Source organism: Pelobates fuscus, chromosome 8 (assembly GCF_036172605.1).
Source record: "Pelobates fuscus isolate aPelFus1 chromosome 8, aPelFus1.pri, whole genome shotgun sequence".
Lineage (NCBI taxonomy): Eukaryota > Metazoa > Chordata > Amphibia > Anura > Pelobatidae > Pelobates > Pelobates fuscus.
This window is the reverse complement of record NC_086324.1, coordinates 147,920,498-147,931,987: the sequence shown is the minus strand read 5'-3', so window position 1 is coordinate 147,931,987 and position 11,490 is coordinate 147,920,498. Positions and strand designations below refer to the sequence as shown.

The 11,490-nt window shown below is 35.6% G+C and overlaps 1 protein-coding gene across 1 annotated transcript; it reads right to left on the bottom strand.

Annotated features, from left to right (window-relative positions):
• Nucleotides 1-1,625: 1,625 nt before the first annotated feature.
• On the bottom strand, nucleotides 1,626-8,352 carry UNCX (UNC homeobox). Its single transcript, XM_063428908.1, has 3 exons — nucleotides 7,886-8,352; nucleotides 6,034-6,209; nucleotides 1,626-2,838 (listed from the first exon to the last, which is right to left on the bottom strand). The coding sequence occupies exons 1-3, from the start codon at nucleotides 8,139-8,141 to the stop codon at nucleotides 1,819-1,821; spliced, it is 1,452 nt and encodes a 483-aa protein (XP_063284978.1). The 5' UTR covers nucleotides 8,142-8,352; the 3' UTR covers nucleotides 1,626-1,818.
• Between the last annotated feature and the right edge of the window lie 3,138 nt (nucleotides 8,353-11,490).

Below are 11,490 nucleotides of genomic sequence, written 5' to 3'. Positions count from 1 at the left end.
TCTTTTTTTTAAAAAAATATTATTATTATTTTCTCTCTTTTAAATTTTTACGCTTTTTAAATGGGTTTTTAAATATTTTTATTAATATATTTTTTTACTCATGTAAAGGAAAAGATACAGGGAGCTATGTTTGAAGAATTAAATTTAAAAAAAAAAATGAAAAAATAAATTAATTAAAAATATATAAAAAAAAAAAAAAAAAACCTTGCATTTTACCAACAGCCAAGTTGGCTAATATATATATATATATTTATTTGTGGTGCAGATGTCCTGTGGCCCACAAAGGGTCCCAGGAGACACACAACCCTATTAGAACAAATGTGTTCTGCTTTTGTATAAAGCAGCATTGGCTTCGCCTGTCCTATTACAAGCGACATATGATCAATAGGTTGATAACACAGCAACATCAATATAAGCGACAGAACAATGAGGGCTATCATTGAACATCTATCTTAATATAGCCAGCTACAAGGGCCCTGACAAAGAAAAAAACTCATGAAAATTCCACCCCACGAATCCCCATCTCCCATCCAATATGCACACACACTCCCACAGCTGCTGATTCTATTATTTTCCAATTTCAATTTGACACCCCAGCCTTTCATGCTAATTCTATTATTGTAGGAAGTTTATGTGATTTCATATCACTGGAAATCGGTAATGTATAATAACCCTTTGGGCAAGAAACTGGATCCCTGCAGCAGCCACCGAGAAAATAATTACTTTCATATCAAAACTCTGCAGGAGCTGGCCGGGTCCTATAGCCTGCAGCTCCTAACCTTGTGTGTGTGTGTCAGGGAGGCTAAGGGGGGGAAGGGGGGGGGGCTAGGAATGCATAAATTTGTTAAGCAATAAACACAAACACACGGAAGGAAAGAAAAAAAAGGTAAGTATGTAGATATACATATGTGTGTGTGTGTGTGTGTGTGTGTGTGTGTGTGTGTGTGTGTGTGTGTGTGTGTGTGTGTGTGTGTAAGCATGTTAAAAGGAAATAATGTGTGTGTGTGTGTGTGTATATGAGTATGTTAAATAAAAGGAAATAATGTGTGTGTGTGTGTGTGTATGAGTATGTTAAATAAAAGGAAACAATGTGTGTGTGTGTGTGTGTGTGTGTGTGTGTGTGTGTTTGTGTTTTAAATAAACACAAGAAAAGAAAAAATATATATGTACATTTTTATCTCAAAAAGAAAATAGACAGACAGACAGACAGAACATAGATGCTTTTTAGCCTTTCAAACCTATTGGGCCCACAATCGCTTAATCTGTCTATCTGTATATATATATTTACACACAGACATACACAGACACACACACACACACACACAAACATCATATATATTAGATGTATTGCATGTCTAGTTATCATTACATATAATATTTGATAGCAGTATGGTTCCCTTTACACCACCAGACGTGAAGCACAGTTTTCAGCTTTATTTATATAAAAAAAAAAGGTTTTACATATATAAATATTTGTATACATTTTTGCATTTTACAAGAATGAGGATTTTCGTTGCTTTTTGTTTGTCTCTCTTTTTCTGGTATTTTTTTTTATTTTATTATTATTATTATTATATAGTAGTACAGTTCTCTCCTATTCAGTTGAAACTGCTAATTAAATCGTGTTCACTGCTGCTCTTACTAAAATAATTGCACCTGATTAATATTATTATAAGTTAGATTCGATAGTTGTTTGTTTGTTTTTTCTACAGGCTGAAGGTAAAAAGAAATTATGAGGTGAGACAAGTCTTCTGGGTCAGCACTGGGAATGTCTGAAGTCTGTAAGATTCTGAAGGGGAAGGTTTGTTTGGGGGTGGTTTAGTCCATATCTATGTTTTCACAGTCTATGCTAGGTTTTGGGGTACAGGCTGTTTCCTCTGAACAGTCTGGGGTGTCTCTGGTTTTGTTGTCACTTGCTGGGGACATGGGAGACTTTGGTTCAGAATATGCATTGTCCATCTGCCCATTCCCTGTGTCTCCTGGACTAGACTGTGCATGACTGGTGGTGTCCCCTTGATGACATCCACCTTCAGTCTTGCATACAGTCAGTGTGGTCTGGGAAGAAGAGTTTGTGTGTTTTGATAAAAAGTTCTTGGTTACATTGTTTGGGGAGGTACTTTGACTCGGTTGACCCGAGTTACTGTGAAGGGTGTCCTTCTGGCCCAGACAGGAGAGGTCCTGGCCAGAGTTGGACTTCAGAGCAGTCTGTGGTACTATGAATCCAAGAGGTTGAGTAATGGGGTAAAGTAGAAAGTGTCCTTTTCCAATCAAGGTCCTTGGACTGGATAAACCAGGGAATTCCAGCCCTGCCTTCCTCTTTGGTGGTGAGTCAGACAATAGACTTTCCACACTGAAGGGATTGAGTTTCTGGAAGCCAGGTCCCCTTCCATTTGGGCACAGGCCTGAGTTGTGGTTGGACTCTGTGGGTGAGTCCTTGTCACTAACCCTGTCCCTGTGTCCTGGGCTTCTTTGGCTTTGGAAAAAGGTTTGCCCTGTTTGGTCACAGCGTGATTGTGTTAGGTCTCTGTTTTGTCCCATTTCTGAGTGGCATGGCTCCATAGAGTCCTGAGTCTGGGAGAGGCCACTGTCACTGTCAGAGCTGGGTGTGTGAAGTGACATGCTGGGAGAATGCTGGCCCCGAGACTGGTTCCTAAGCATCTTCTTTTCCTGCTTTCGTTTCTTCTTTTCCATTTTCTCTAACTCTTTCCTGGCTATCTCCTCGGGGTCCATGGGCTCTCCACTGCAGGTGGTAGGGTGGGAGTTATGAGCTGGTCTGCCTGGACCTTTCTTGGTATTTTCCTTTTTTCTCCATTTTGCTCTGCGATTTTGGAACCAAACCTACACCGAATAATGAAAATCAATTAACATACAGCACTGGCCGAGAAGAAGACAATGTAACTTTTTTTGGTTTCTACTTTTATTTAACCCTTGGTGTCCCAGAGAAGGGAAGGAGGGGTAACACATCATTAAAAACCTCCCTCAAAAAAACAAAAATAACAAGCAAAAAAACTGGCACACCAAGGTTTAAAACAGGAAGTTTCAACTCCTCTGGAATATCTTTCTTAAAAATGTATATCTATAAATATATATATATACTTTTAAATAAAATTAAAAGGCAAATGTTCTCACTCCCCAGTGGTGTTAATTGATGCTCCCATTCATGGTGCACACAAGGTTCCCTTGGAGAAAGTGGACTTAAACACACCATATAGGAAAGGCAAGCGAACACATATCAAGAACTGATGGTCTGTTCTAGGTTTTTTTTTACTTTTTTTTTTTTTATTTATTTATTTATTTATTTTTCTGTTAATGTCAGTTTTTGCTTTGTCAGTCACGGGATTCCGATTAGAAAGTTAACTTTAAGAGAGGTCCCAACACACAGAGTGCAGGGGAACTCTCTCTAATTTAATTTACTGGCAGCTTTCCCTATTGTACACGAAGTGAGAAGTAGATTTATTATAGCTCAGTACTAAGTTTATTGTATATTTTCTATGTTCACGTGTGTTGTGTCTAATTTTTGTAAGCATATTCCAATATTCCTAGCGATTGCCACATGTATTATAAACAAATGCAATATATCCTTATGTATACACGTACATATATATATATATGTGTGTGTGTGTGTTTCACGTCTATTTATATATAAAAAATAAATAAATATTGAAGGATTTGGTATATGTTAGATGCAATCAGACATTCAAGATTTTTCCACAATAAAAACGCCACATTTCTCGACTAAGACTTTTACGGTCTGAAAAACCTCATAAAACGAGCAGAATGAAATGACTCTCTTAGTTTGCAATACCAATTAAGCGGCTGAAGATTAACATAAAGACACATTTAAAAAAAAAAAAGAGAAAAAAATGACTTTTTTCTGAATTTAATTGAAAATTTGGAGACTGACACGAGCAGATTAGCAAATCGGGGAGGGGTGTGAAAAATAAGCAAATATACAACACACAAATATTGACAAAAGAAAGATGTGTCAGGAATCTAAATTTCACTAATTTTTTTTAAATATATATATATATATAAAATACAGACAGAATTTCAAAGAAACAAAATAAACAGATGTTTTATGTTTTTTTTAAATTATGCTATTATAATATGTTAAGAGAAGAGTACATATGAATTTTTATATATTTTTTTTATTCATTTATTTTTATTTTTAATACATTTATCCAGCTCTTGAGTCATATATGTAAAAAAATGTCAATTACAAATGTAAACTTTTTTTTTTTTCTACATGAAAAATATCCTGTTTGTATAACGAAAATAATTATTGCTTTATAAAGAAGGGGAGTTATCCTGTCCTATTGTGATTACACCTAATAAAGACAATTTTGAACAATCTGCTGTTTTCTCCCTGTGATTTCCCTTTGTGTTGTTAAATCCAGGCGGTGCTGCCATTGAGAATTACTTATTATGGAATTAAGGGAGAAAGGGGGTCTTGACTTCACTTAACAATCTCAGAACAAATTGGATAAAAAGGGTTTGAAACAGAAGAGGTCGTCAAAGGCAGAAAGTGCATTTTAGAAAAAAAAAAAAAAAACCTTCAATTAAAGCTAACGTTTTAATAATTTTCTTCAAAACACTTCATTGCCAAAAACCGACCACCTCCTGATTGTCAACTATTGAACTGTTTATACCTCTCAATTTACATTTTAAAATACAATTAAAAATAGCTGTGAACTGTGTGATTATTTTTTTTTTCGGTTGGGTATTTTAATTTGAATGCAGCAATTTAAAAAAATATATATTTTTATATTAAAATGCAGAAATTGTAAATATTAAAATATGGAATAGCTTATGGCACTGTAAACTTTTACGAGGTCTCACTTTTTTAACATAATATATTAAATAAGTGTATTAGTATCTAACATTTAGCTGGTGGAATCCTGTTTTATAAAAATCTAGATATTTTTTTTAATTATTTAATTTATTTTTATTTTCTTTTTTCAATATTTTTTTATTATTATTATTACATTTAATTAAAATAGGATTTAAAATTCCGCATTTTTTTTGCGTTGCTAGGTTAATATATTTGTGAACAGCACGAAATACGTGTGTGTGTTTATAAAAAATAAAATTTCTATAATTCTTGAATGTGTTTAAAATTAATTAAATGTTCCCCCTAAAAAAAAAAAAAAAAAAAAAAAATGATAATAATAAAAATACCCTTAGACTATTTTCTGCAGTGACTGAGCATTGTTACTTTGTGCCCCTTGTTTCCATAAACATGTAGCTATAAATAATTGATTGGATGTAATAATTCAAAGAGGAGACATCTGTATAACGTTGTTGATATTATCGCTTAGTTCATTTGAAGCACATTACACAAAGGAGATATGGATATGTAAATGGAGATGCCAAAGCAAGAAGACTATGTCTAATTAAAACGCCGTTACTGCCTACTTTTATTTGAGATGGGGTATATTGTTATGGATAGGTGAGAAGTATCCAGGCACAGAATATATACAAAGTCTGGAATATATATCTAAATGGACATTATTTTTATTTGAGTAGGGAATATTCGGTTGTGGATAGGTGGAAACCTTCAAGGAACAGATTATAGACATTTTATAAAATATGTATCTGAATGGGCACTTAGTTGGGGAAGGGGTATATAGTTGTGGAGAGATGAAAACTTGCCTGGCACAGAATATATTTTATTTAAAAATATGGACACATATTTAGGTAGGGGTATTCAGTTATGGATTTGTTGGAACACAAAATATACAATGTATAGAAAACAGATCTGGAGGTATACTTTTCTCTGCGAAGGGATAGGTAAGAACTTGGCTCAGTAACTATATACAATGTATATAATAAAAAGTTCTTAAAGGATACTTTGATTCGGGGAATCTATCTAGTTCTGGATAAGTGCTGACTGTCCTGGTATAGAATATATAAAATATATTCTGGAGATGACTTATGATGGGGGGGGGAGGGGGGGTAATGATAGGCACAGGGTAAATAGTATATAATTTATGCAATATATAAATTGATCTGGAGAGGTAGGAGTGTATGTACCTGAACTCTGGACTCCACCAAATCCAGTCTCAATGCCAAGGCCTCCCTCATGAAGACATCCGGATAGTGACTTTCATTGAAGGCTTTCTCCAATTCTTCGAGCTGCCACCCGGTGAAGTTGGTCCTTGTCCTCCTTCTCTTACAGCCAGGGCTCTCCTTATCCGGGTCACTAGAGTCTACAATGGGACAAATCTACATGAGCTCACAAATTAAACATAGTGTCCCTAAATGTGTGTGTCCCTAAATGTATACACACACACACACACACACACACAAGTACATACATATATACATATATAAACATATACATATTATATGCATATATAAACAAACAAACACACACACACACATACACTTGTATGACACATAAACAAGAGACACATACAACTAAGAAAATAGTAAAAGGAAACAGGATCCAGATTTGTGATGTTGTTTCTGCCACAGATCAAAGTGGTTTTACGATACTTCCCACGTTTGGAAAGTGAATTTGGAAAATAGAAATGTACCCCCCGCAGAGAGATGCCTTTTCCATCCCACCATGTACCCTATTCCCACGGCTTGCTGGGTGACAGCCCTGCAGACAGCAGCTAAACCTTGCAGACAATCACACCCACCACCACCAACAAGAAAAAGTGGTCACCTTGTGAGACCCTCAGGTACACAGGGACCGGCCTCTCCTACACACCATGTGTGTTTTATATATGTATATGAACATGAACATTAGTACATAGCTACATATCTAATAATGATTTGTTTAAAAAAAAAGAAAAGAAAAGGGATGTACTGTATATTTATTTCTATAACATACACATGTATGTGTGTGTATATTTTAAAATTAAGTTAATTTAATTGTCCTAAAATTAGCAAAAAAATAAACACAGATATAACATTTTAAAAAATCTCGTTTAAAAAACTAAATAAAAAAATATAACAAACAGCTACCCAGTTTCACACCGCGTAGCCAGCAAAGCGCCCCTATTACTTTCCCATTTCATTCGGGTTTTTTTTTCCTGGGATTTTCCTGGTGTTAGTTTGTGTTCCACTCCTGTTTACCACAATAACAACTTCCCAGTGATGTACACGTGAGTATCATAGTGTGAGCTGTCAGCCACTCCATTAAACGTCATGCTGCCTTGTGATTTATTTTTTTATGAGTATTATTTTTCTGTGTTGTTGTTTGTTTGTTTTTGTGCTTTTTTTTTTAACAATGAATTGTTTATTGATGTCATAAGGGTATTGCTGATATCTTTTAAAAATATAATAAATCCACTTTCATCCTCACACCATTGTACTCACAGTCTAGACTTTCAAGTGAAATTTTAAAACAAAAAAATGCAGTGTACACAGTTATTGTGTAATTTGCACTACTATCCAATTATCTACAGTTTTTAATAAAAAGAACAAAACACATTATATATATATATATATATATATATAGATAGATAGATAGATAGATAGATAGATTTTTTTATGTTCTTTTTATTAAAAGCTAAACATTATATAGGTATACAATTTTATAGAGACACACACACACACGCACACACACACGTACACACACACTGTACAGGACCTCACAGATCCCCAGCCCCTCGTTTTTACATTATTTGATCCCCCTTCCCAATTGTGGGTTAAGTATATAATGACTTTGTGTGTGGCTTGCTGTAATGAAAGCTTATTACATTTGATACAATAACACCAGCGGTTTGTAATATGTAGCATTTTGTGTGTCTGTGTCTCTGTATGTCATTCAATCGCTTTGTTTGTAACAATAATCAGGAATGATTTCTTTGTATATTACCGCTCACCCCTTGCCACCCGTGCCCCCCATGCATGCCTGCTGCTGGGCTCTTACCTGACAGCTTGTACTGCTGACTGTCCCCATTCATGCCACATCCAGAGGCTAGCAGAGGGTTGGGGTTGACCACCGAGGCGGTGCACGAACCGTTGAGTAATCCGTCTATGGAGAAGGGCACGGCTGCAGACTGCAGCTGGTGGCTGGTCAGCTCATACACATGGTGATGACTGAGGGGGTAAGGAAATCCCACCATCCCACTCATTGAGCCTCCAAACTGGGCATGAGGATGGTCCAGTATCCTGCTGTCCATCATCTCCCTGGATGGTGGTGGTGGAGGTGGTTATGGTGGTGCGGCCACAAGCTGCAAGGCTGGATGTGGGACCCTAGCAAGCCTGCAGCAGCAATGGCCAGTGAGGAGGTGACATGCTTCCAGCCCAAGATGAGCTTTACCTTATCAACATCAAGCTGGCAATAATTAGCCCAGGCTTGGGGAATTTGGGACCAATAAGAAACCTTAATCGGTTGTGACGTCAGAGACGTGGCTTGCAGGAAGCGTTTTCCATATCGATTGCTAATTATACCTGACATCCACCTCAATAAACAATATCAAGGCTGTCACAACAAGACAAGGGGGGCTGAGATAAAAACTACATCACAACAAGGGGGAGGGAGTAGAATGCCAGGAGAGAAAGAGGTTAGAGTGGAACTTAATGTATCTGATTGATACCCAGCTAAATACTACACAGTGACTGGGAAAGGGAGGAAAAACACACACACACACAGACACACACTCACAGACATACACACACACACATTATCCCCTCCCTCTCAAAACCACTAATAGATTTCACTTTAAAACATTCACATGCTTGTTGTAGGGATTTTTTTCAGCAGAAATGCTTCTACTCTTTGAACCTTTAAAGTGATGTTACTCCAATTACAGAGAGACATTGAGCAGCAAATAGACTGATCTAATAATAGGGAGAATTCATCATCTCTTTCTTCCAAACCTGTCACATTGAATTTAAAAGTACAAGCCTTCTCATCTCCTCACAGCCCATGCAGAAGAAGGAAGGGATTTTTTTTTTTCATTTTTTTTTTTTTAACAACATTCAGTATTTAAAGATCTCATATATATATTACATCAACAAGAAGGGCCAATCTTCTGAATCCTTCTCATTGACTCTGGAAATTCAAATACCTTGTTGGTCAAACTGGGGTGAAGTTAGCCATGTCTGAAAGACTGCAGTTAATAGGGGGATTTACTGAGTGACACAGAAAAGAATTTTGAGAATATAATAAAAGAGAAGGCAGGAATAATGAAATGTGTGGACATTTTTATTTTATTTGTATTTATTTTTTATTTGTATTTTTTTTATACATGATCCCTTGATGGAAGGGGAGGGAGTTACCATAAATTAAAGTATTATATTTATTTTATTTTATTTTAAGTTGGATAAGGCAAGAGTTTGAAAAATAACACTTTTTTTGTATTCTGTTTGATAAGGTACAGCTAGCTATAGAAGTGCAAATATTTCAATTACGGAGCAAACAGGATAAGAGGTCTGCATATCCTTTTAGGCTCAGTATAAAATGTCCCCCACTGTTCTATGTATCTAGGGAGATGGGTTTATGACTGCAATCAGATATTCTACCAGGTTCCCTCTTATCATAAGATAACCAGAAAACAGATGACCCAGAAGTGGATAGGGGGGAGAAACATGCATGGGGATAATATATACAGATAAATAATATATAGGGGTTTCACCTGCTCTGATTCCTAACCAAAAGCTTTAGAATAAATGTTGTATCAATTTTAAAATGCAGATAGCTTTGCAAGCGCTAGTCAAATTGATATACACACACACAAACACACACACACACACACACACACATATTATTACACACGTGTATAAACAAATGTGTAATTACATGTTTTATTTAACACACTTGTACACGCACACACAGATACACCTCAAAAAGTATTTAGACACTGTGTTTATTATATATATATATAGACACACACACAAACACATATACTATATCCATATAATAAATACAAAATATAATATTTTTACTATAAACAAAATATAATATTATTATAATTACTATTATTATATAAATATATGTAAAAGGTCAATGAAAAGGAAGCTATGTTACCCAATCATACTCTGACCTATGCTATTAATATTCAATTTCTAAATAAGTCTAAACTGAACATAAAATTACACATTTGTTTAGTTGAATGATTATTTTTATTTATTCAAATTTTTTTAATAAATCCTCAGAGTTAGTGGTTGTGGCTTTAAATGCAAACTGGGTTTTTAGCAGATTTATTCAAATACTGTAATATTATTAATAAAAAAAAAAAAACACACACACACTGAGACTAAGATAAGAAAATAGTGATGGTATTAATTCCTAGGTCAGGGGGCAAGGGGCTTCACTTTTCACCATAATTTAATTTCTCTCTCAATAAATACTAAATGTAAACTGTGTCCTCTGGACCAAATTTTGCCTGTAGCAATAAATGCCTCATTTTCTGTTGAATTTTCAGGACAGGAATTCACAAAACGTGTGTCTGAATACAGAATGGTAATCAAGCCATACTGGAGAAAAGGGGTCTTTTTTTCCTCCCCATCCCTCCCTCCCCCCTTCTTTATTATAAAGAATTAATTCGACTTTATTTATCCTATTTTCAGGAGCTGACAGAATGTTAATTTGAGTTGAAATTTCTCTCCCTGACCCTTTGCACTCACATTGCCGTGTTGTAATAACCCAAATCTTTCAACAGAAGCCTCTATAATTGTTAAGTTATTAGCATGCAAATTGTTTAATTAATATTATTATGAAGAAGCATATAATCCGTCCCTCACTTGACCTCAAGTCCACATAGCAACTGCCTTGCTGAATTTCAATGTCTACATTTTTTAAATGGACTCCTTTTGAATGTAACAAGAAGCCTTCAAAAAGATATATCTTAGAAGGACTTGGAGTGTGTCTTTAAAGCTTGAACAGGCCTTTGATGGCCCCACAAGCCTTCATATCTCTTTCTGAGCCTTTCAATCTAAACATAAATCATGCAAGTGGTTTTATTCCTGCTTATTTTTATTATTTTTTTGAACATCAAAATTTAATAATTGCCTCCATGTAGATTGCTTTCTTTAAAATGCAACCCCCTTGAATCCTTAGTGCAGCTCTAAGCAAACAGACTCACAGCAGCTCAATGGAAACCAGCTCTTGACATGAAATCCTGGGAGACACTGCATTTAAATCACCCCCCTTTTTTTTTTGCAGTCGAGTGACATTGTCAGATGCTGGCTTTAATTAACTTGATAATAAGGCGTACAAGACTCGCATTCAGGACTGCAACTAGCCTTCCCTTGTTTCCTTTATCCCAATCTGTTTCTACCATCGTCCACAAATTCATCTTGGCTTTTGCAGCCTTGTCTGTCTGGGATCTGAGTCACTTTATATAGGAGGAGGCAAAGGTGATGTATCTATATAGTTCATGGTAACCTAGGCCTTGTTAAGGACACATTCAGGGTGACATCGTGGGGAAAGAATATATGAGAGAGAGAGAGAGAGAGAGAGAGAGAGAGAGAGAGTGTGTGTTTTCATAGCCTCCTCTATGAACATAAATGCTTCAAATAAGATTATTA